Raw genomic sequence first — 25,668 nt, forward strand, 5'->3', positions numbered from 1 at the left:
GGTACACTCATGAAAATCCCCGCAAAACAAAGCAACTGCCCTCTAAGGTAGCTGCTATATTCGCATAATAAGGTCTATTCACAGTGGAATAGCGGGGTTTCACTTGTTGGTTGTTTCTTTTTCTGGAGAGGACATTCATTTTGTTCACAGCTTCAGTCGAATACAAGTGTTATTTTGGTCCCCCCCCCCCCACTTCTTAGCGGGAGGCTTGGCCACCTGGGGCTGGAGGGCACAGATTTCGAGCGGGGACCCGTGCCCCCGTGCTCCCCATCCCCTCTCCACCTCTCAGTTAGTTGCTATCAGAAAGCTCTAAATCGACATTAACTGTTTTTCTGCAGGTCATCGGTAAACGTAGTACATTTTTAAACAAATGTAAGCTGCATGATGAGAAACTCAGTTTATTGTGTTCTCTCGTTAAATGTAATTATTTTCGCCTTCGAAAATAATTTTTAAAAATTATCTGATTTTTGACTTGTAATGTTTCCTATATTTTTTACTCAATGAAAAACAAGGCCGTTGGAGAAAGACACTGACGACCGATCCCAATGAGCAGCCGAAGACGAGGCTCCTAGCTCTAAGGCCAAATAAAAAAAAACATGTTGCGCGCCCTGCCTTTTTGAGAAAAAAGGAAGCAGGAAGCCCCTTTTTCCCTCCAAAATGTCCGCCCGACCGGGCTATTTTTCAAGATGGCCGCCATTTGTTTTAAAAATGGCCGCCTTTGGACTCAGGAAATGGCATACCAGCTTTATATGTGCTAGATGCAACGGACAAAGAGGCCAAAATGATATCGCTGTTGAAAATGTATCCTTTTTTTCGGTTTAACAAAAAGAAAAAAGGAAGCAGCCTCCAAAAAGGAAGCGGGTGGGGACGCCAAACATTTTTTTATTTGGCCTAAGCCATTGTATATGAGGGGGGGGGGGGACCTTTGCCTTTTACATTCTTAGCACAAAACGAAAGCGCTCTTGCCCTCATTTACGGCCCTCGTAACCGTCCAGCTTTGTTCAGGTGTGTCCAGATATTAAAAGCCCATTGCTTGCATCTAGACTCAAAGAATGCCCGCGTGAGTATTCCCGGGTAAATAACTGTCGCAGAAAATTGCTTTGATATTTAAATTTCAACAACTGTACTGTCCATGATATTTGTATGGGCATCTGCCAAAGATCCTTCTACATTGTATAAGAGATAATATACGTACGTGCATTTACGTGTCCTTTTGTTCAGCTGGTATCCCTACTCCACCCGCACAGCACAACATCCGTGCAAACATCTCGCTGCCAGGTGGTATAGACCATTATCATGTTGCGGCCATTGGGTTTCTCCCATTCAAATCGACGTAACCAGAGCGAGGCTAGAAGGAAAATAGTCTGTAGTTCCTTCTTGCACAAAAACCATTATCAGTGATTTTATTGGATACAGGGAACATGAATGAAACGGGGGTAGCATGATGAAGGTCTATAGGATTACCGGCAGGTGTGATTCTTCCTTCTACGCCACGTTCAATTGTAAATCTTAGTACGAATTTGCAAGAAATATTGGTTGTCTTCGTTACAGCATTTTGAAGTCTACCCGTGATCTTCACCGTTTTTGATTTTTTTTTAACTAACGAACAATTGTTAATTTGTATGTTTTAGTGAAAAGAAAAGAGCTAATTATTTTCTCTTTTTGACGTTTTCAATCCGCTGAAGCTACGCTTTTATTTTCGGGCTGCTTTTGCACCCATTACGAACAAAAGATACGTCTGAATTACTTTCTGGCAGCAGATAGGTCTAATCCCCCCCCCCAAAAAAAAAGTCCCACTCTGTGTTTACCATGGTTTCAGAACGGTTCGTCATCTGATTCAGGTCCAGCCAGGGTATTTTTAGACCCCTAGATTTGGCATTACCTCTACTACACGGGCCATGTTTTGTTGCAAGAAAATCAACACCTAGTACGAGGCGAAATTTTAAAACTTAAAATATTTCCAGTTAAGGCTCCCAAGAGATCATGCAACAAATCCGAGGTTTTGGACATCCCTCATCGCGCGCCCCGTACTGGACGTGTACCTTCCTTCATCCATGGGCTTATAAGAAACGGCGCCCTCTCGTGCAAAAAAAAATATGCTCTCCACTTCAAATGGCGCCCTCCTATTTGTGCCCGCCATACTTTAAAAAAAAATGCGAATATGCGTTCTTGGTTGCAGACCAGTAAATAAACTGCCAGTGATGATTACCACCACTTCGTGACATTCAGGAAAAATACAACTCTCCAAGGTGCTCGAGACACGTAAAATAAAGCTTTTTTCATCATCTTTTATTTTGGGTATCCTATGACCTTTGGGAGCAATGACTATCCAAAGATGATCACCCCTAAAAGTAGTCCCGAAGCTCATCGCCATTTTGAAAAAAAAATGCCTGTACATGTACGCTCCATTACATAATGGAGCATTTTAAGGCAAAATTTCGTTCAAATTTCTATCACCGTGACAGAACCACAAGCTCGCAGTCCTAAATCTCATAGCCAAGGTGTGAATATTATGGTTTGATGTGATAGGTACCTACCAATAGGCTTATCTCGGTTGCTTTTCTTGGTACACATTATGGAGCCAATTCAAAGACAGCCAAAAAAAAAATTGAAACAGATAAATGCCTGCATGTTAAACAAAACTCCTCATGTCTTCTTTAATTTCCATCCACCAAGTAAAAGTAGAGATTTGTTGTAGGCCCTAATTTGTTGCATTTAGTGGTAGTGGCCACTTGAGGATCCACCCGAACCACTCCCAGATCCGCCTCCAGATGAATTGGAGCCACTCCCACTCCCACTGGAGGAGGAACGCCCACCGGATGAATTGGAGCCACTCCCACTCCCACCGGAGGAGGAACGCCCACCGGATGAATTGGAGCCACTCCCACCGGAGGAGGAACCCCCGCTTGAAGATTTGGAGCCACTCCCACCGGAGGAGGAACCCCCACTTGAAGAATTGGAGCCACTCCCACCGGAGGAGGAACCCCCACTTGAAGAATTGGAGCCACTCCCACCAGAAGAAGACCGCCCACTTGAGTTGCTTCCCGGGTTAGAATTGGAATCCGTGCTTAGTGTGCCTGAAAACAAAGCCAAGAAAATTAGTGTACGTTAATTGAGGAGGACATTAAGTCTATGTTTCAAACTGAGACAAATGAGTAAAAACTCTGGTCTGTAAAAGGACCAGAGCGCGCGAATGAAGTTGGAAAATTTTGCTACCGCAGTGCATTATGGTTTAGCATAAAAGTAAATTCCGTATACCAGTCTGAATGCTGCTTTTATACTTAATAAATAATGTCGCCTCTTTTGATATTGTAATTTTCTCCTATACATACAATTACACAGATAAAATCAAACCGCCTTACAACTGTAGCGAACGAAGAGATACTTGTGCGTTCCCGGACATGGATCTCCAAACAAGTCGACTGAAGCACGCACTTTACACCACCGCTTGCTGTGGCATTTTCTTTTGACAATCTAAGGAATTTAATGGTGAGAAAAAGTCCAAAACATGGACATTAAAGCCACTTTCCTTAAAGAAAACAAAGCTGTAAACAAACACACAAACAAACAAACACATTTAAATAATTGAAACTGAAAAGATTAAAATATTTTTTTTTACTGACCACTTAATGAGACTCCCTTCCTGTCATTCAAAATAAACTCACTTTGAGTCCGGCACCAGACACACAGTGCACACTCTTGAGCCAGTACGGGTCCGTTGGACAGACTGCGTTGCCATGGACACGGCCAAAAAGGGCGTGGTCAATGGCAATATGGTGGCCCTTTTTGCAGTCGATGTTCAGTGTGCTGTCTTGACAGGCAAACTTGGTTCGCATTATTGGGTAGTCACCTTGACAAAAAAAAGCGAAATGTTTTGAAAGGAATAAGAATGTCATTGAGATAAAGGCGGAGACTTTATATACGAATGATTCAAACTTTTTTTTTTCTCCACAGTGATCAAGATAATTTAGAATACTATTTTACTTCTGAATGCTTGCAGAAAAAAAATCATGCAGGTCCGGGAATGTTGGACTTTGGACTTTCATATAATTATTGGTGGAATAGTTGAAAAGAACTTGCCTGTAGCCTAAGCATAAGCTACTTCATTGCATGCAATGATGAATAACAAAAGGCAAGGGTTATACAGGGTGTGTCAAAAAATACGAAACCCAAATGTCGGGACTATTATTTTAGTGGAGTTCTACATGTAGCACTTTCAAAGTCAAGGATGTAAAAGCCCAATTCATAAGCTTTCTTGTAGTGCAAGATTCATTCAAATCACTCATGTACTTTTCAAGTTTCGGGCTTTTAAACACGACCACCGTTTCAAAGTTATGTCCACGGATGACACCACCTTCTTGCGTTTTTTCAGCAAAACGAAAACAATTCACACATCCCGATGTGATTTGTTTTCGTTATGCTGAACGAACACTTACTTTTGTGATCCGTGGACAGAACTTTAAAACGGTGGTCGTATTTAAAAGCCCGTAACTTGAAAAGTACAAAAGCGATTTGAATGATTCTTGTACTAAAAGAAAGCTTATGAATTGGGCTTTCATATCCTTGATTTTTAAAGTGCTACATTTAGAACTTCACTAAAACAATGGTCCCGACAGTTGGGTTTCGTGGGTTTTTTTACTCACCCTGTACAGTCTGCATAGGCTATACATGTACAATCTAATATAGTCTTATAGACTTAGCTTTGGGATAAACGAATGCTCATCGTTGAATGGACAAGATACCGTAATCCATATTGAGTCCTCTTCCTATACACTCAAGTTAGCTTATCCAATAAAAGTTGAGCCAGTGCCCCCTACAAATCCTACACATGCAGGCAACTGGACTGTCGTGATCTTCGCAAACCTATTGCCCGTATACCCTCCAATATTCAGCATAACTGCCTAAAATAACCATACCAAAACTCACATGTGTAGCTCACTTGCAGGTATTGGCCGCTCCCTTCGCACTTGCCCCCGAAGAACCCTTTATTTGCCGGGACCTTACACCAACTCTTCCCCTGGCACTTGGCCCGTACGGCCAGCAGGGCATTGGGCGTATAGCAGCCCGATAACCCGTACGAGCCGCAGGCTGTCTTGCCTGGGAGGCGTCCGTAGTTGGCCGATTTGATGTTGAGGCCCTGCCCGGCCGGACAGTCGATGTTCAATCTCGTCCCCTGGCAGGCAGTCTTAGTTATTACTGGTGGTCCTGAAGAAAATAAAATCAAGATAAAAATTGAATGTAGTAACGACTCTAGATTACGGAGTTGTTGGTTAACTATATGATCTGTTTTGGTTGTCAAATGATGAATATCAGGATGGCGTTATCGGCAGTGGGCTTATAACAAGATAGAGAGTCACTGGATTGATATGTTGAACAATTTTGTGATTACAAAAAACTTGGATTGGACCCGAAAGGTTGACATCAGAACATTTTGTATGCGTAGTGACATATCAGTCATTCGGGGAGTTAGTCAGTTATGCTATAGGTTCACTATTAAATCCCCGATTTTTAAGCCGAATCGCCATGCACGAATAGAAATTCTTGAGTAAATCGGTGATGGTTCTTGGCTGCCTCAGGATGATTCTGTTTGTTCGGTGAAAGATCGTTAAAGATCGGGAAGCACCCCGACAAATACGAACAGCAATATTGTCGGGGTGATTCGGGAACCAATTTCAATTCTTAGTTTATTCTTGTTGTATTCATAACTAGTTCGGGAGTGTGTGAACCTATAGTATTAGTCAGTCACTGGCTTATACAGTCAGAGGACAGTCGGCCAAAAACCCCAAGAATGTGCAAGACACTCCTACATTATTTGCTACCAAAATTGAATGCAAATGTAGATATTACAAAGATCAGTAAAAGGATGATATTCAGAATGCATTCAAATCTGGCCTTTACAAATTCGTCTTCAAGAAGATTCCCCGGTGCAGTTATGACCACCGTCACAATAAAATTGTTTCGGAGCACTCATTCAATGGGAGGACACATGATCCGATCAGTTTAAGGTAAAATGCATGGATATAGATGTGTAGTGGCAACAGTGTCCAACGACGTGGCGTCCCCATCCAAGCGACACTTGATCATCCATACCCAAACTCCGGACCGTCTCACCATCTTTCGAAACATCATTAGGATAGCCTCATGAAACTTACCCAAATAATGCGACGCTTGTGCACGCACCACCAGAGTCAGCAACACCACTAATGCCCCTATGCGACACATGCCGGACACGGACATCTGCGATTGAACTCAGTGTCGAAAGGAAATTTGTTCCTCGTTTTCAAGCTACAGAATTTATACCTTTGAAAAAAATGCTCAGGGTCGATGTTGAGCCATCAAACACTTTTTCGAGAGCAGTATCATATCATTGCATCGGCCTCAAGTGATATCCTCCTCCCAATGCCACAACTACTCATGTGCTTAACCTCGATCCCAAGAGCAACACTGCTAGCACTTTCGATTAATTAACCTGATGGTTCTTTTTTTCCCATTATAGGCTACAGACAATGACGCCCGACAATCACCATATGATGGACTTCTTCAATCTTATTACCAAGGTTCTGTAAAATAGAAAAGAGTTAAGCATTTGGGAGGTGTTCCGGCAAGTTTTAAGCAGATCAACACAAATGTTGAGAAAATAATAAAGGAAGAAAACAACGAAGTGAAAATAAAATTCAATATTGGGTTTTTCCCTTCGCCGACGCCTTTTTTATATTTTTATTTAAACGTTGGTGAAGAGTCAAACCCTATATTGAATATACATCACCCCGTTGCAAATTCCATCTTATGAATAGTCTGGATTCAAACCAATCAGCCTTTCCTGGCAAGCCCGGTGGTCGAGTGGCATAAAGACGTCTGCACTAACAAGCAGGAGGTTGTGAGTTCGAATCCCGCCGGAATAATTTTTTTCTCGGGTCAACACTAAGTACATGTATACAGTGTTTATATAACAAAAAAATACGTCGGTAAACGGCTAAACCCAATGCTGAATTTTAATCGCCCTGACGAAAAATTCCATCTTATGAAAGTAAAATTGACTACGAAAAAAACCCCCAAATAATACATGATAATTTGCATTATCCAAGGCGCAAGGGACCTCTAGTTTTGTTGAGCTCTTATTGTCAACGGTAGTGACAGAAAATTACAGAAACTGACGACTGTGCAAAAAGTCCCCAGACGTTAAGGACACTAAACGCGAGCTGAGTTGGACTTATTTTTTTTATTTTTTTTATTTTTTTTTTTTTTTTTTTTTTTATTTAAAACCATCTTTAAAGAGGGTAACCCATCCAGCAGAAGCTGATCTTCTGGGGCCCTCACACTAATGGCGTCCAAATGGATAGTTGTCGCAACTCTCTCTATATGATTGGCTCTGGAATACGAGCATCTTAGTCAAGAATTATGGGAGTGTTGTTTTCAAGCTGCTTATTATGGCACCTGGTGATCCTTAAAGGGAAAATACAACATTTGCAAACATAACAAAACGAAATGATCAAATTATCACTAAATACCTTGCTGGATTGTTAGGGAATGACAGTCTAAAGCATCCTGTAAATCGTGGCTCCTGGTGTGCTGACGTTTTCAAGAAAAATTGTATTTTTCCAACGCTGGTCGGCCGACCAGCGTTGGAGAAAACTTTTTTTTTTTCAAAACTGCTCCTAATTTGTCATAATTAGTTATTCCGTGTTTTCTTTGCAATTGATTACACAACTGTGAAGGGGTACAAGCCTACTAGACTGACTCTCTGATCTTACAATTCCCCAAAAGTCTATAAATTCTCCGTTTCATCTTAAGTGGGGTCTGAGAACCAGACTACAAGAACATGAATGGTTTTCTTGGTTTTTCCAACATCTACAAGTCCAAAACGTGAAACAAGTCATTTTAACAATATTTGCTAACCCATACTAATCCTCCAAATCCATTTATTTCTGAAAATTGCAGCAAAAGCAAATGTTGTACATTCCCTTTAAGTTAATTGCGAGGGGGAAAAAAGATGTGCACTGCGTATAATAATAAGGGCAGTATAATGTGTTTTATCCATATCATGTGTGCATTCATCCATTAAATAATACATGTACATGTACATCTCTGCTGAGTGGATGTTTACATAGTCCATGAAATGCATATTGTTATTGACGGAACTTTGATCAAACGCCTATACAACCAATCGTGGCACCAAATTTACAGCCAATACACTAAGAATAATCCCTTATTTGTGGGAATACTACATAAGGCAATGAGAGGAATTTGTACAATCTTTTTGGATGCTTGAGTAAAAAAAAAAATCACTGTAAATAATGTTCAAGGCATTAAATGTCAGAAGTTGGACTCTAGACATTGGTTAAGTTTACAATTTCAAATCCATAAAAGTGCCCAACTTTACCACAGCAGAGGTGAATTGACAGAAGCCGGTAAAAAGTAAAAGTGTTAAAACTTGTTCATTACGAAAGGACTACAACGGGGCGACGACTGAACAAGTTTACTCTATATACGGTTGAATAAGCCCAAAGAACGACATCGTTTCGTGGCGCGGATACCGATCCACATATCCTTGGGTATTGCTATTGATTGTTATGGAAATGAGCATACACCCTTCTACCTTTCAGCCAATACCAATTCAACCGGTGTAAGCTGCCTTGAAAAGATGGATGACTAACTAGTCCCACATGTACCTGTGTACACAAAAACAGCAACCTTTCTTTTTACGTTTCTTTTGTGGCGTTCACGCTTTCCTGCACACGGTCAAATTTTTTAGGGTGTTTTGGGCATGGAATACTGCACTTCACCAACGTCATACATATGGTGTTATTCGCAATTGCCGTGAACTTCGACTACGCCTAGCCCAAACTGTGGTAGTCATCGTACACTGAAACGTGTATACTGGGTGTGGTGTGGCTTTCCATTTTCTCTGTACGTAGCACTTTCTGTCGGCGTAAGTTGGGCCAACCTGGAGAGTTTTCATTCGCCGACTCTACTCAACGTGTGTCACATCAGTAAGATACAAAACAAGGAATCTCAAACAATCTTCAAGTGTAATACTATTTGTGCTGCGTAGACTTCATATGGAAGCAGCCTCAGCTCAATCGACATTTTGATGGCGGAAACGTTATAAAGTTGCGACTGACTGACGTTGTGTTATTGGGCGTTTGTAGTTTCGGCAACACTAGAACTAACTGGAGGTTACACTCGGTGACTACAAGTTTTCGGCTAGTTTATACTGGGGTGAACCCCCTCACGATTACGGAGCTTTCTTGTGAATTGTTGTCGACGACAGACAAGGCGATAAAGAAAACTTCAAGAAGATAGTCCGGAGACCGGTGTAGGAGGCGAAATGGGTCGCCATCATCTTGGGAGTAACCTTGAGGCTACACTCTTGGTCTTTTTGGGACTCTGTTCTGTAAGTATTATATTCTCACACATCATGTTTTTATCTTCCACATTATTTCATTGAAAGTTACCGCCTCAAAACCTAAAGAGAACATTCGCTTAAACAGTATCCTTATTTTTTTATATTTGTTTTTAGTCATATAATTTTTTTGGTTAGGCCCATATACATTTTTGAAATGCGAACACACGTGAGGACTGGTTATCATTTTAATTGGGCATTATGACACTCTTCAAATCACTGAAATCATAGCCAAATGCAGCAGAGGCATGTAACGTACATGACAGTCAAGAACAACAACTGAATTTTATGCCAACATGTGAGGGAAAGTCATCACTAGTCTGTGCCTAAAATTCAATGCACAGTCATCAACACCCACCCTCTTCGAAAAGCAATTCAGTAGTTAACTTGTATGAGTCTCGTCTTTAAAATCAGCCCTTGCTGCAACATAGATAAAAAAAAAAATTGTATAGCGAACACCTTGAAATCGCAAGATGGGTCCGGTCCCGATGTACAATTATACAATTATTTTTTAGACATTACATTGACATCTTTTCAAACAGTGACAGTAGAGCGAAATGGGGGAAAATGAAGCATCCTGCCGCCACATTATGGGGATGATTGTGCAACAAGGTCTGTGAGGTGACCTAAACATTGTCGCTGTTTCGCAACAAAATAAGATAAATTTATGATCTTTCAACATATCTGCAATGATTAAAAATCATTGAGGTTTTGTGTAAAACATCATGACTGTCAGTCATTGCTTTTAAAAAGTTGGGACTGATGAAGAATTATAATGATAAAAGTGACACCAGCATACTGAATTTTACTGCGCGCATTTTAATGCACAACAAACTACGTGGGATTGAGAAGTAAGATAAAGTGACAGTAATTCGCAGTGCAAATTTGTACATGTTAGGCTTTGAAGGCAATGCACGTAGGCCCTACAACAAGTGGAGTTTACATTAGCGCTGTTCACACAAACTGAATCTTAACAACTTTTCACTCTATACATGTATTTTATAACGTTTTCTAGAGATTATAACAATATTAATTAAACTGAGAAATACTTTCAATAATTGCGCATAAGTAATGTTTGTATGATGAAAAAGCTTTACAACGAAGTTCAGGACGTTAAAAAACAGGCTGTTATACTGTTTTTATTCTCAAAAGTTTCATAACCGTTCAAAATATTAACCTCTTTCAAATGGATATATCTCGTATTGGAAATAAACTCTTCATATATTGATCGACAAATTCAAGTATAACTTAGCAGTCCTTTAGAGCAGTACGATATCCGAACACATAATATGTTTTTATCGTACCTGTGACAAGTATTAAATTAAGGCTAAAAGGGGGACTTATGCTAGGGTCAGACATTCCCGAATTTTGGCCACGAATATCCCGATCTATCCCGAATAAACATTCTTGATGGTATCAGGAGAAATTAGCCCCGATTCGCTGTTTTTAAGAATAACTTACGAATGAAACAGAAATAATCAAGAACAAGGTACGAATTGAACGCCGATTCAGACCGAACCAAGCCGAATGATAGCGATTTAGTGCAGAATAAAACCGAATTGTAGCAATTTTGTCGAGAGTAAATGATACGAATAACTCAAGAATCATCCAGAATGACCCAAATTATGCCGCTCTAGTGTATTCGTAAGTTATTCTTATAATATTCGTGCATTTCTTGATACATTCGTAATGATTTGGCATGAGTGGACTGTTAACACCAAAACATAACTCAACGAAACTGTAAGAATGCTGTAAGAATATCAAGAATGCTGTAAGATCCAGAACTATAGTTACGAATACAACAAGAATAAACCAAGAATTTAAATTGGTTCCTAAATCACCCCGACAAATTTTGAACATGTCCAAATTTGTCGGGACGCTTCCCGATCTTTAACGATCTTTCACCGAACTAACAGAATCATCCCGAGGCAGTCAAGAACCATTCCCCGATTTACTCAAGACTTGCTATTCGCGGAGATTCGGCTTAAACATCGGGAGTGTGTGAACCTAGCATTATTGTACCAGTGCCGAAATGAGGTAGATCGACTCCTCCTTCCCCATTTTCGGCCACAGGCCTGTTGAATGGGGGACGAACTCTCTACCACCACTATTCAGTCGGCAAGAAAATTAGCTCATCGTATAGAATATAATCAAAACTCTCAACTGTTTGTTGGCTGTCATCTTATTCATTTTATTCATGTGATATTCCATGTCTGAAGCTCTCAGCTAATTTTTGCTGAGTAAACATGTACGTGAATCGTCTCAGCAGTTGCATTTTATTGGTAGATTTTTGATATTGGCCCTTCTAGTTTTCCAATTTTTTGATGGGCCGATAATGCACGTTCAGGTATACATGTACACTTGTACAACTCTCACTAAAAAAACTTCATCTGCCACTTTCATTATACATGTACATCCTTAATTAATTCAATTCAGTAAAACTCGTCTCATGATCGCGTTTAGTATTTCAATATCTCCCAACCCGATTTCGATTTCGAATTGCTCTAAACAAGCATTTGTTATTGATTGACTGATTTTGATTATTTCTTTAAGCATAAACTTCAGAGAAAAGAGACTTCATTAAAAAACGGCCATCGATTTTATTCTTAAAATTGTATAATTTTTCACCATACTTGCTTCCCGTTGATTGTCAAAAAAACAAAAAAACAAAAAAAAAGCAAATTCAAAGAGAGGGACTTCTGTTTTATCCACTAACTCGTGATGACGTATGGTGTTGTTTTCCCCTTGTTCCTCACGTTTTGCAAGGTAAAACCTTTTAGTACCGAAGCCTTGTGACATGGAAAAAATAAACATATTAAATGCATGGGAATGCATACATCAACGGGTCCATATAATAGATTCAGATTTGGATGATTGTTTGTTGAGATGTTGACAACTTTTGAACGCCTCCGCCAAAGATCACTGACCCGGCGCCAGAAACTGAATGGAAATATTACTCTGTCATTGGCTATACCCGAATATAACGAGGGGAATGAGTCGAAGGGAGTGTCCCAGTCCTTATCTTTCGGGGCCTACGATTTTTACATTTCAAAATTGTATCTCTCTATTTGTTGTCGTATACTAACATTATTCTCGAGGACTGGTGTTTGTGGAAGTTCGTATATAAACAGACACGAAATGTAAGATTTGAGGCTTTGCATGGTGGAGTATCGGTATCGTTTCGGTTTGCGGTAACACCATGTGGTAATGCTTAGAAGATATTTAGTTCTGAAAAGAACTTGTCCTGCTTATTATCAACTTTCGCTAAGTAGTATTTGTTCTAATAAGAGCAGTCCTGCTTTAAGTTCTAACAGAACTTGTCTTTGGTCTCAACCTTTCGACTAGCCGGCTCTAGTCATCGTCAGGAGATGACTGCCCACACGAAATGCCCACAAAACGAAGCATTCAGACAACCCGCAAAAGATAAACCAGAAATTCACAGCAATGTTTGGCTGATTCTTTACGTTTATCTCGCATCAATTATGGTATTTCTCATAATTTCTGAGATTTTATGTGTATATTTTCTGGTGGTTTATGGGTGGTCGGTGACGCCATGCATCTTTACAATGGGTCATATATGCTTTGCCGTCTGGTCCAAATCATAAGTTCTAAAAGTTAGTACCAAAATACGGGGTGTACTTTGTGTACGTAGTGCAAGTAGTACTCTAAAATATCAGTACAGGCTACATTGTATACATCCACTGAAAATTCAGTTGTTTTCCGTTCAATTTATAGATAATTTTCGGGGTGCTTGACCCACCCATTCCCGCATTATATGATGAATCAAATCATGATGCCGCGAATTTTCCAAGTTATCAACTCCTTCAATCTAAAAAGAGATTTTCCTCTGTGCTGAACATTATTTTACATGTTGAGTTTAGTTCCTTCTCCGTCCCAACTCCAGCTATACTAGGCTAGTGTTCCAAGTTTGGTAAAGGAACGTTTGTTTAAAATATAGATCTGGTTCTGAACTTTCCCAAGCGTATTAAGTCTACCACAAAATACTTTCAAAGTGGGTGCTTTGTGTTAGCAGTATAGAATAGATTGCCTAAAGGTATATTGTGCATTGTAATACCACCGGAATATGAATAGCTCATAGCCATGCATGACTTCAGTACAGGCTGCCTTTATGGGCAATTCAAGGCAAATCGCTGAAACGAAAACCCCGCAAAAACATTGAAATGGTAATTTCGGTATGTGGACAATGGAGTCTATTTTGTCCAAATATTTCACCAAACCCAGAGAGTGAACGGAGTCGAGGAAGTCGGCATTGTGCTGACTTTGCCGAAGCTTGTTGTCACGCTTGAATGACATCGAACTTCAACGTGCTCAGCTTGCCCTTGTCAAATTTGTTGCGCATGCGCATGCGCATGCAAGCCTCTTTCGATCGTATTAATTTGTAGCACCGCGATTGCGTGCAGCATAATACACGAATATGATTGTATAATGTAGACGCTTCTTTATCATAAACAAGTGTGTATTCTTTTGTTTGGTTGTACTTTGGGTGGGAGGGGTGAAGGATTAACAAAATAATGGCCCGATGTAGTCAAACTGACGCCTCATCAGATTTGCGTCGGTTTTAAACATGGCTATGCCTATTCGTACATCAAAATGATTTCCGTATATGCAAAATCACAGGTTGCACTTTCTCTTGAAGATTACTGTAGCACGATAAGGCTACCGTCTTGAAGAGCCACACTGTAAAAACAGATCTATATGGACATACAAAAAAAGTTGCATGAGAGAAAAAAGGTTCACCACCTATTTGAAAACACAGTATATGCGGTGAACAACAGTCAATGTGTTTTGGGTGAGTTTGTAGTTTGTCGACGTTGCTGTTTAGCAAAAGAACTTGAAAAAAACTATAAGTAAGCTAAACATCGGATTTCGCTAAAGGGGGGAATTCTGTCTCAAAGCAAAAGCCTTTCGTGTACAAACCATAGTCGATTGTATACCATTGATGTGCACTCGGACTCGAAACACATGCTCGAGAACAACTCTTCGACGAGTACTTTTTTGAGAATACTCGTACTCAAATATCAAAATACTTGGTCTCGAATTCACGGTACACGACGTACTCAGTCGAGAAGCAAAGAAGAGGACTCGACTATTCGATCATAAGAACTCATACTTGATTATAACAGAGGGCCAGTAAATTAGTTTTGAATAAAAAATGGTCTCATCGAGAATTGACTTGCAAGAAGTCTTGCTCAAATGTAGTCCATTTTTCCCCACTTGAGTAAAAGCCTACTCAAGTACTCCTACTCGGAGGTTCCTTCCTCCATGGTGGTCCATCATGGCCTACTTGGACTCGGCTTCACAAAACTTGACCTGGAATGTCCAAGTGTTGCACACGCGGGTCAAAATTCTCGGACGGATGAGAATGTGGCACTCAATACAGTACTCGGCAGTACTTTCATTCCACCGTGACAAAGCCTTCGGCTCGGTTGTTAAGCCAGCAACAAATTAAACCTGGGACACTCAGGCTCAATATCGGTCTATGGTCTGTTTCACGAACGTCAAATCTTATGAGTTTGGGACCAAACTATACACTATTTCCATTTCATTTCTCTTTAAATGGTCTTGATATGATGCCCGAGATGATGTCGAAGCCGGAGTTGAAATGAAACCGAAGTTTTTAACTTTTCAGTAGTCCTCATTATAGCGCCCTCAATAGTTTCAGGAGCGAACCGCGGCGGCGGCGCGCGCTAAATTAAACTAAAATCTGCGGCTGAAGTTAAAAACGCAGGATGATGAAGACCTCTGCACAACTTACCTAAAGTATAATTAAATGTAATAATTGTTAAATAACATATACACCCAAGATCAATGTATTCGGGCCATGAACAGCAAAGGAATGGAAGGGGACATCGTCAGACAGTGAAACCAAACTGGCACTGCATTGATTGAGTGCGTTTACATGGTTTATCAAGTTCAACCATAGCTTGAGTAAACTCCAGCTCAAATGCCTATCGCATAATGCCATAGAGCTGGAGTTACTCAAGCTACTTCAACCATATGAAGACGTAAGGAAGAAGAAGATCTTTAAGAAGAGTGCGGACGCTTTGTTTTACATTTACGCAGTGCCAGTGCTGTGCTGGCTATATGGTGTTACGGTGATGGACCTATAGTCTGGTTCCCTGACTCGACAATATTCAACGTCAGGACCTTTGGCTACAGGATAGGAACCAGACTATATAACTGAATGGTTCTCGGACTTTAAGTTTAACATGTTTATTTCCCTTTAAAAAAAATTCTTCCAAAGCCAGGGATCACTAAGATTAAGAAACAAGCGCGAGTGCACAACAACAAGCTCTAGTTTGGGAATGTCTCACAATCATAAGCCAAAATCGGATTTTTGGTCAAGTATTTTTGGTCCACTTTCGGAGACAGACAGACGGACAGACCGACCACCAAGTGACATGTAGCAGCTCCTGCCAGAGCTTTAAAAAAAGAATGGAAAAAGTAGGTTTTGATTAAAATAAAAACATAAAAGAAAACTATCCAAAAAAAAAAATTAATAAGGAAAAAAAATGTCACAGTGTGCATTCAATTCTGGGACCTTTGGCATGGTTTTCCTGCATTGAACCAATCAAATGTAAAGCGCTGTGGTTTTTGTGCGATGCCTTAACGACAGTAGGTGAAAATTGCGTTTTGGCTGGCATATAATGATAGCCATTTTCTTTTTTAAAGGGGGGGGGGGGGGGGGTTGTGTCTGTTTGTGCTAGTGCCTCAGCCTTGAAGGAATTTCAAGGATAGGATGATAATGATATAATTCATTTTATTTTTTGAATGAGCGAAGGCGTTGTTTAGATATCGATATCACACTTTTAAATAATGTTTGTTTAAAAATTGTTGCAAAAGACATTTCTCCACATCCTGGATATCGGCAAAAATCTGACTGGTACTGCTAGTGTTAAGTACATTTTGTGTTCACATTAGTTGAAGATATTTTGACAGTCTTTTGTACTAAAGCAAACCTTATTTTTCTCTCTCTTCACAGGTTGCAGCATTGCAAACAATACGGGGTAAGTGAAGCTATTTCTGTTGTTATTTTGGCCTACATTTAAAAAGGCCTAGCATTAATACCAATGACACACCATGCAAATTGTAATATTTAATAGGTACCCCGGTAAGGCACACTTTCTTGACAATGGTTCGAAAATTCACACACATTCCTTAACGATGCTCTATGACTACAAGTACCCGGTACAAGTATCCTCGAGGTACCAGTTTTCGAGGGAGTAAGGATTTATTTCAAGCAAGAGAAAAACACCGACATAGCCTTTGGTTTCCACATTTTTGGGGCTGGCAGTGGAACACGTACATGTACCGCACACACAACGAATCAACTGGTTGTGTGGTACAAATCTGCGCGCGTGCGTCGCTACAAGGTCAAACCTTGAAAACTGGATGCCTCGAAAACAGGTATGCGGACGATTATTAAGTTCAGTTGTTTAACACACAATCACAATTTTACATCCTTGTTTTATACAACAAAAGATAGCCTGAAAAGAGTGAAGTATTTTTTTTGCGGGTGATTGTCACCACACCAGTTAAAACCACTTTGAACTTATTTTTTTGCATCCTAAAGGATAATTCAAGCCAATAATAAAGGCCAAGTAAAAGCCCGCTTCCTTTTTTAAATCAATCTTTGCAATATATTTAGGTTGTTTTTACGTTCTTCCAGCAAACTTGTAGCTTTGTATACATGCAAGTTTAGAATTTGTTTTAAGGCATTTTAATAGCTCATTTGGGCAGCAAAAGAATCTAGAAAATAGAAGAATACCTCTTGGATAACCCGCCATCTTGAAAAAAAAAAGGCTTCCTCTCTTTTCTTAAAAACTGTTTTAAAAAAAATTGGCCTTTAATCTAGAACTTGGGTTTACATCCGCCATAGCTAACAATGTGTTTATAATGTAGGCCGCTGCAGCGTGCTTGAAATGGTACCTATGGTTGCACTTGCACCGAGTTGACCTCCAAGTCAGCTAGATCCTGATGTCGGCAGCGTATTCAAAAAAACATAAAAGGTTGCAATTGAATGTGTCTTTTGCAGTCATCCCTCTCTGATGCAAATGAAAAATAGACATGAGCCACTTTAAATGCTCAACAATGTCCATGAGGTTTGGTGTCGAGTGTGACAGTGGAGGGGGGGGGGGGGGTTTAGGCTACCCTCCTCTTGGGCCACAAAACAAAAAATAGGAAAATCTTGCAGAAAAACCACAGAAAATGCCTGTACTAAATCCTTGGCAGCAATTTCCCCCACCCCCTTGGTCCAAACCAGGTTCTTCCACTGCTTAACCACTTTCTTTCGACACTTTTGTCAAACAGTTTCCAACCTAGCTGTGGCTTTCAACGACGCCACCAACGTAATCAAGGAAGGCTCTGCCATGCAAATGTTTGATCTGGAAGTCTCCATCACCCTGGCCTCCAACAGTGAGCATGCAGATGCCAATGGCGTCATTGACAGATGGTCCCTGACGCTTGCCGTACAAGACAACGCGGGCACGGCTTGCGTGACCGGCCCTGTGACGTTAACAGCCGCCCAGTCAGGCGTCGCTATTCGGGCAGGGGGCCTGGGCACCATGAGGGCAGTCTCAGCCAAACTGGACCTGACTTCCTGCCTCTGCTCTTCGGCAACTCAGCTCAAGGTGACGTTGGGGTCAACTCGCTACACGCTCGATCCAGCCATGCCTTCAGGCACCGGATCGCTTGATTGCCATGGTATGTTACTTTGGTGGGGTCACTGCCATGTTTGTAAATGCTACAATGTATGCCTTAATTGGACCTGTTCAGTGGCAGCCAAAGGTTTCTCATGGGGAATCGGGGGAGGGAGGGGGGCAGGCAAATTCCCCCATACCTTCCCCGCTTTGTACCACATATTGACTTGCTAAAGAATGATATACGCCAGTATTTCAGACCGTCAGTTAATGATATATACATTTAAACTGGTAAAGTGGTTAAATTGTTTAACAAAACAGTTTAAAGGAGTGAAGATTTGTTGACAATTTTCAAAAATGTGAGTTTTACTGACAGTATAACTTTGGCAGATTTTCTTAAAGGCATATATGGGATCATTTGCTTTTCATGCATTATTTTGTTTCCAGCAGTTTTCATTTTATTCCAATCAGCCGTTATTTCCATAATGCCGAAACATATGAAATAGTATAACAAAGAGAAATAATAAATAATACAATAAATAACTACTAAGATTAGTAAGGTAGAAAGAATGATAGATTATAGAGTGGCAATTATGGAGGTATCTTTTGAAGCCTTTAGGGCGAGATGCCAAACACTGATCGCAATCCAAAGTAGAATGTTCAAAACCTAACCTGTTGAAGTTTCAGCTCAGTAGATAATACACTGTTAGAGAAAACACTGAAAAGCCATGCACAACCTTTTTTTTTTATCACAAAACATGATTTTGTTAATGTTACTCCTGTTTAACAATGGACTGACTGATCGTTAGAAATCACCTACATTTTTCTTGATTTTTTTCTTAGTGACAATGAGCCAGACAGATATTTTCACAGGGTGCTTAGTATCAGTATGATCTTAAATACAAATATTGTTTATTTAATTAACCCTTGTCCCTAACCCCCTAGTACTTCCTCAGGACTACCCTGCTAAATCCAACAGAGTCCAACCGGAGTTTCCTGCTCAATCCACTGTGCCTTATTTTCAGTCGTCTGCTGAATCCAACTTTAGTCCAACATGGCGTTATAATATGGTTCAGTTGCCTGCTGAATCCAACATTTTGCATCAGGAATGTACACAAGGGGTTTACTGCTCAATCCAACAGGCTCCATCGGGTATATGACATAGTTGGATCCTGTTGGATTCAGCAGGGTTAGCGTTCTCGCTACATTAGTTTTGGGATATTGCAGATTAACCTATGCCTTTAACCTGACACCAGCCTTGATGTTTTTACCTTTTTTGCTGTTGTTGACGGCAGCAGATTGTGAAGGTGACAGCGCCGCCTAATTCAGACTGTATCGATTCTTTAATAACAGGTCTAGCTGCTCGTACCCTTACGGTAATAACTGCCGGTGCCAACCTGATTGAGAACGTCAATGATCAGCCCGTCACGCTGACCATTGTGGGCAACAGCGAGTCGCAAGGGCGCAGCGTCGGGACGGGCACCAACGCAAACTGGGCCGTGCAGGTGTTCATCGCCAATGGGAACTTGACTCACTACACACCCATCGAGAGCACGCGCGCCGATGCGACAGTGCCACCTGCGGAGGCTATGAGGAGCTGGGCGGCCGGGGACACCCTGACAATTATAGGAGTGACGACCATGCTGAATCTGACCGGAGTCGGCAGCTGCGACACGATCGACGTTCTCTGCAGCTCCCTGTATCGAGACCCAAGCGCCACGAATGTATTCAGCGTCGACGGAGGGAACATCGTGTCGTGTACCCCTGTCATATGCATTGGTAAGTCGCACGAGCTGGACTTCATCCCGTGGAGGTGCTGAGCAGAACGTAATCACTCAGTTAATTTATATGCTAAGGATGTGTTAGCAGAGAACCAGTTTCAAGCAATATACAATGCATGACATTTGCACTGGTAACCTGTTTTGCGTAGCCAAATATTTAGGTGCTTAGCAAATATCTGTGCACTCCACAAAGCCTGTGGATGCTAAGTTTAGCAAATCAACCATAAAACATTCTCTTTCCGATATTTGTGTATAGTTTGTCAGTTCATTCTGCTTCCCCCTTGCAATCTGATTACTATTCAAAAGGAAACATGAGTATAGTGATTACCAATTCCCAATTCCTAATTTTGCAGAGTTTAAATTTTAATAACTGTTTGACTTTCAAGGGCGGATCCAGGGGGGGGGGGGCCAAAGGGGGCCATGGCCCCCCCCAAAACGAAACCAATTTTTTTTTTTTATGTGACATCGCAATAAAGGCAGGCAATGAGTACACCACCATCTTTTCCTCAAAAAAACATTGGTTAAAGTGGTCAGAAATTGCCTCAGATCGCACCACAGAGCATCTAGAATCCAAAATTTTTTCGGGGCCCTTAAGCGGGCCCCGAACACCACGCCGTAATTGTTTGACCCACTTTTTGGGGGGACCAAAATTTTTTTTGGGCCCCTCCCAAAATTGTGTTCTGGATCCGCCCTTGTTGACTTTGGGAGTGATCCCTGGCCAAATCACATACAGGGTGGTGCAAAAAGAAGGAAACCCACCTTTGACAGCAATTTTCACCTACTTGTTGAGCATTTTTTTTAAAATTTTCAATTTTAATGGTATTGAAATATTGATCTTCAAACATAAGTGATGAAAAAATGATTGCAAGTACATATTTGGTCTCTGACATGGCAGCTTAAAATTTCATGAGCCAAACTTGTTTGTCCATGGAAAGTTTTATTCCATCTGATTGCCCGAGCGTGGCTACACTAGGTTTACACGTGGACAACTGTGATTTTGATGACTTGTGTTCAAATTAGAAGAAGTGGGCTTCCTTCTTTTTGCACCACCCTGTATAGAAACTGGAGTCCTTTTTTTTTTTGGGCCTGATATGCACCACGTTTATGTCTTTTTCTTGGAAAGGTGTCCTGATAAACCAAGTCATTCCGGCCTTCACCCAAGCTACAACCATAGACCAAGGCAAGACGAACCCTAACATTCCGCTGACTGTGACTATCAAGGCAGATGACACCAAAGCCTCCGTATCCGGTAAGCAAGAATTTAGCAGGGTCCAAATCTAAATCCTGCTTTAATAGCAAACTTGAGTGCTTATATAAGTGGAGATCAGCAGAGTACCAGTCACAGTAGACCTTACCTTGCATTCGGGCTGGTTACCTGTTTTTGCGAAGCAAAGCTATTTCTATGCTAAGCAATTGTGTGTGTGCTAAGAAGCGTTTACATTTGGTAAGCAGTATATTCTGCATATATTATAAGCAGTTTATTGTGTAGGTCATGAATTTAAATGGGAGAGGTTATTCCTAGTAGCAATCGTCATAACAAGTGCATTAGGACGTGCTTTGAGACTATTACTTTTTTATTGCTTAAATTTGTTCTCACTTTGGGGTAATCCTTATTTTTATGACACCTGTATTTTTTACGAGTTCTGTTCTAAAGTGACTTCTCCAGCTGTCTGTCCAGTACCAAAGTGACTTTTGCTGGCTAAATTTGCAGTCTTGTTTCTTCAGATAAGCTCATGTTACTTGTAATTTTGAAAGCACAAAATGGGACTTTCCCACCTTTATGTGCAGTTTGTCATTTTGGTTTTTGAATCTGTTTGTCATCGCCGTCGTCTTTTGCCCCTTAATTTCCCTCATAACTTCAAAGCCCTGCCCTCTTTCCACAAAAAGTAAACCTGCGCGGATATTCAAGAAGGCATCATTGTCAACTGTTCAGACGTGTCAAGAAATATCAGAATGTCACTTTTTGAGTGTCATTTAGTCAGCTGTTTTGTGAGTCTTTCAACCTTATAATAGGAACGGGTCCTAAAGGTCAGGATTACCGTCACTTTGTAGATTTCATAACCTAGTTCTCACTACATAACCGCCCTTCAACATTGCACTCGGTCTCCTGTCAAAACCAATGCAAGAATGTGCTTACTGTTCGTTATTTTTATCTCGCATTTGAGGGACTGGACTGTGGAATGTCAACGTATTTGGTAACGCCAACGCCAACTGCATGAACCCTACGCGTGTACCCGGGACAGCCACCATAGTGCAAGGTGTGGACTACGGGCTGGACGTCAACCATATGTCGGTCTGGCCCTTGGTAGGTTCACAGTATATAGTCATGTTCCCTAACGTGGCGCACTTCGAAGCCTACCCGACTTTCTTCGTGTAGTGTTGCCAAACCTCTTTGTTTACAAACCTCAAATTCATGCAGTAAAACACTAGTACGTTTACCTTATTGATGCTTGCTATTTTAACCTCTGTGAACAATTTCAGTTTCATAAAATTTAATCCGAAATTCAAAAACGGTGGCGTCCAGAAATTGGGCACAAATTGGCGGAGTGTTCCCTAACGTGGCGCACTTGAATAAATCTCGGAAAATTCCAAATTAACATTTCAGAATTTCAGTAAACTTGATAAATTCTGATAAATAATTATTATCTCTACTTACATACCCAGCAAGATGTTTGTCAGAAAATTATTTTCTTATTTTTCGGGGCATTTTCGAAGGGTTCACTTTGCACTTGAAAATAAAATCTGAAAATCACGCCAAAATAAAATGTTCTTCTAACTTTGTTACGGGTAAACAAATTCGCGATTTATGAACAGGAGTGTTTAGAACTTGATGAAATTTCACTTTCTGGGAAATTTCAGTTTAAACTTTTGCTCTAGGTAGGCGCTACAGGCGAAAAATCAAAGTGCGCCACGTTAGGGGCCGCGCCACCTTAGGGTACATCAACAATACATGCCGTAAATCCCTGAAAGATTCCCATATCTGGCCATCACTCATTTTTCCCTTTAGTGGCCTATCAGCAACCGGAAAGTGATAATATGTCCTAAAGAGTCAAACTTAGCAGGGAAATTAGTATTGAGAAAACACTTAGAAATGTTCAGACCAGTCTCATACTGTTTGTGCACAAGGTGACAAGTGATGGCCAGATATGGGACTCTTTCCTAAATCCCTCTTTATAGACGTAACCAAGGACGTAATACTTTACGAAAAAATGTCTCTTCCTTAACATAGCGAGGGTGTTGATGTGCAGCTTTTGGGGCAAAATCTAGTGTCAACCAGGGCTTACATTTATGCCTTTGTGGCAGCCCTTATAAAATAGCACTCCGCGTTTATAAATAAAAGAGAGGTCTCTTAGCCAGGCCTTTGATGAGTTCAAAAATGGCTTAAATGTCTAATTTTTTTCTCTTCACGTTTCTTTCTTTTTCCCCGCCTCCTTTTAGATCACAGTTTCCCTGAACATGGGTGAGCACAGCTGCACTGACGCCGAGTACATCTGTGTGGAGGTTCTAAAGGGCTCGACTCCTGCCCCGCCCTTCTCGCTATCCTTCAGCCCCGAGTTTGCTAAATATGGTTCCGTTGCTGTGGAATGCATTGGTGAGTGTCGAGGAAAAGCCAAGAAAGGAATGCTTAGCCCTCCTCTTGCACTTTTTTCTGTTGGGGGCGGGAGGGGGGAGGAGGGGGAGGGGGGTCTAGATTCTAACATGCCCCCACCATGGGGTTAAATTGTCATCCGAAGGCACCACATAAGGGCACATACATCTGCCAATGACTGCCCCTGCCAAACACCATCTGGATTTTTGTTATTGAGTAAACCAGTTTTGTATTTTTAAAAGTCTGGATGAATTTAATTTCTTGTTTAACATCCCCCTCAGCGTTGATTGTGAGCAGCGGAACCCTTAGTGTAAACGCAGCCACACACCTGGCGGCGTTCAAGGAAGACCACATGATGCTGTTTAGCGTCACCTTCATGTCCTCCGCGAGCAGCGGGGGAGCTGGAGGCACAGACTTGTGGGAGTTGGTGGCTTTTCCGGCACAGAATGCCGATGGCTCGGGGAGGAGGGGCCCGGACACAACAGTGCCACTCACATCTGGTAAATTCATGATGTCTTTTGTTTTCAACAAGCCTAAAACCTGTTTCAGACAGGTGTTCCACACTTGAAGTGATTTTGCCTTTTCATGGCAAGCCCACCCTGGCCAGCCCAGCCCAGCCCAGCCAAGCCCAACCCAACGCAGTCCAATATAATCCAATCCAATCCAATCCAATCCAATCCAATCCAATCCAATCCAGCCAAACCCAACTCAACCCAACCCAACCCACCCCAACGGACCTTAAACCATCCTGAGCAAAGCTCCTAGCCCAACCCAGCCCACCGTCAATCGGGGACCCCCTATTGTCCCTCTTTTGTTTGTACTCTAACTTTTTAGGAAGACCTCCCATATGTTTTGTAAACGAATCCAAATTGGAGACCTCTTGGAAATTAGGGACCTATTGTCCTCTATTAATCAAAGTCCCCTATCGAATGCAGAAACAAATGCACCTCGACCCATCCTGAGCTAAGCTCCAAACACAACCCACCCCAACACAACACAACCCAACCAAAATTACCCAAACCCAACTCAACCCATCCTTACCCGACCAATACCCATCCTCACCATTCAACCCACCTGAACCCAACCCACCTGAACCCAACCCACCTGAACCCAACCTACCTCAAACCATCCTGAGCTAGGCTCTCAAATCAACTCAACCGAACCTAACCCAAGCCAACCAACTTGACCCACCTCAACCCAACTCAACCCATCCTTACCCGACCAATACCCATCATCACCATTCAACCCACCCGAACCCAACCCAACCCAACCCAACCTACCTCACCTACCTCAAACCATCCTGAGCTAGGCTCTCAACTCAACTCAACCGAACCTAACCCAAGCCAACCAACTTGACCCACCTCAACCCAACTCAACCCATCCTTACCCGACCAATACCCATCATCACCATTCAACCCACCCGAATCCAACTCAACCCACCTCAAACCTACCTCAAACCATCCTGAGCTAGGCTCTCAACTCAACTCAACTCAACTCAACTCAACTCAACTGAACCGAACCTAACCCAAGCCAACCAACTTGACCCACCTCAATCCAGCTCAACCCAACTCAACCCATCCCAAATCACCCAAACCGAAATCAACTCACCCCTTCCCAACCAATACCCATTATCACCTTAACATGTCTCTGTTTTTTTTGTGTTCTTTCCAGGCGAGTTGAACACTGCTTTTCCAGGACCCAGTGGCAGTCTTACCTTCAACGCGGTCACAGCAACCATTTCACTGGCCAGCAATCCGTGCAACACTTACAGTCACCTGTGTGCTCAGCTTAGGAAGAACGCGAACGCAAACCCTGATTTCCTGATTACCAGTGGCGTCATCGTGTGCTCGGCCGTACTGACTTGCCAAAGTAAGCTGTGGACTTGATGTTCAAAGATAAAACGTTCATGTTTGGGTTTGTGTTGTATGTGTCCTTTATGCAAGACACTTTGTCCCTAATTTGGCTTCTACCAACCCAGCATTAAATACGTACCTGTGAGCGCAGAGATGGGTACTTTCAAACATTTTGCTCATGGTTCATTTCTTGGCAAAAATTTCGAAATTTGCAAATGGCAGACTTTCCCAGCCAAATCTGATATACAGCCAAACGCCACAAACACTGATTTGCAAGAGTGATTTCAACAGTATTTTTACAATATTTCTTGCCGAAACCTCATATGTTTAAATACTCTGCGCTGTGCACTGGAGCGTAAATTGTACAGCAATAGGCCATGCA

At 41.5% G+C, this 25,668-nt stretch overlaps 2 protein-coding genes across 2 annotated transcripts in view; one reads left to right on the plus strand and one right to left on the minus strand.

Moving 5' to 3' along the window:
• Positions 1 to 2,628: 2,628 nt before the first annotated feature.
• On the minus strand, positions 2,629 to 6,365 carry LOC119746401 (L-rhamnose-binding lectin CSL3-like). Its single transcript, XM_038223322.1, has 5 exons — positions 6,153 to 6,365; positions 4,927 to 5,205; positions 3,666 to 3,850; positions 3,363 to 3,474; positions 2,629 to 3,077 (listed from the first exon to the last, which is right to left on the minus strand). Exons 1-5 carry the CDS (start codon positions 6,235 to 6,237, stop codon positions 2,716 to 2,718), a joined length of 1,023 nt encoding a protein of 340 aa, XP_038079250.1. The 5' UTR covers positions 6,238 to 6,365; the 3' UTR covers positions 2,629 to 2,715.
• A 2,228-nt stretch (positions 6,366 to 8,593) lies between these two features.
• LOC119746392 overlaps positions 8,594 to 25,668 on the plus strand; it is an 81,644-nt gene continuing 64,569 nt past the window's right edge. Inside the window, exons 1-9 of the mRNA XM_038223309.1 lie at positions 8,594 to 9,394; positions 16,407 to 16,431; positions 17,735 to 18,127; positions 19,417 to 19,842; positions 20,968 to 21,093; positions 22,010 to 22,149; positions 23,283 to 23,436; positions 23,715 to 23,933; positions 25,105 to 25,302. Coding sequence (XP_038079237.1) covers positions 9,329 to 9,394; positions 16,407 to 16,431; positions 17,735 to 18,127; positions 19,417 to 19,842; positions 20,968 to 21,093; positions 22,010 to 22,149; positions 23,283 to 23,436; positions 23,715 to 23,933; positions 25,105 to 25,302 — 1,747 coding nt within the window. The 5' untranslated portion in view covers positions 8,594 to 9,328. The remainder of the gene's footprint in view (positions 9,395 to 16,406; positions 16,432 to 17,734; positions 18,128 to 19,416; positions 19,843 to 20,967; positions 21,094 to 22,009; positions 22,150 to 23,282; positions 23,437 to 23,714; positions 23,934 to 25,104; positions 25,303 to 25,668) is intronic.

This window comes from Patiria miniata, unplaced genomic scaffold (genome assembly GCF_015706575.1).
Source record: "Patiria miniata isolate m_02_andy unplaced genomic scaffold, ASM1570657v1 HiC_scaffold_12, whole genome shotgun sequence".
Lineage (NCBI taxonomy): Eukaryota > Metazoa > Echinodermata > Asteroidea > Valvatida > Asterinidae > Patiria > Patiria miniata.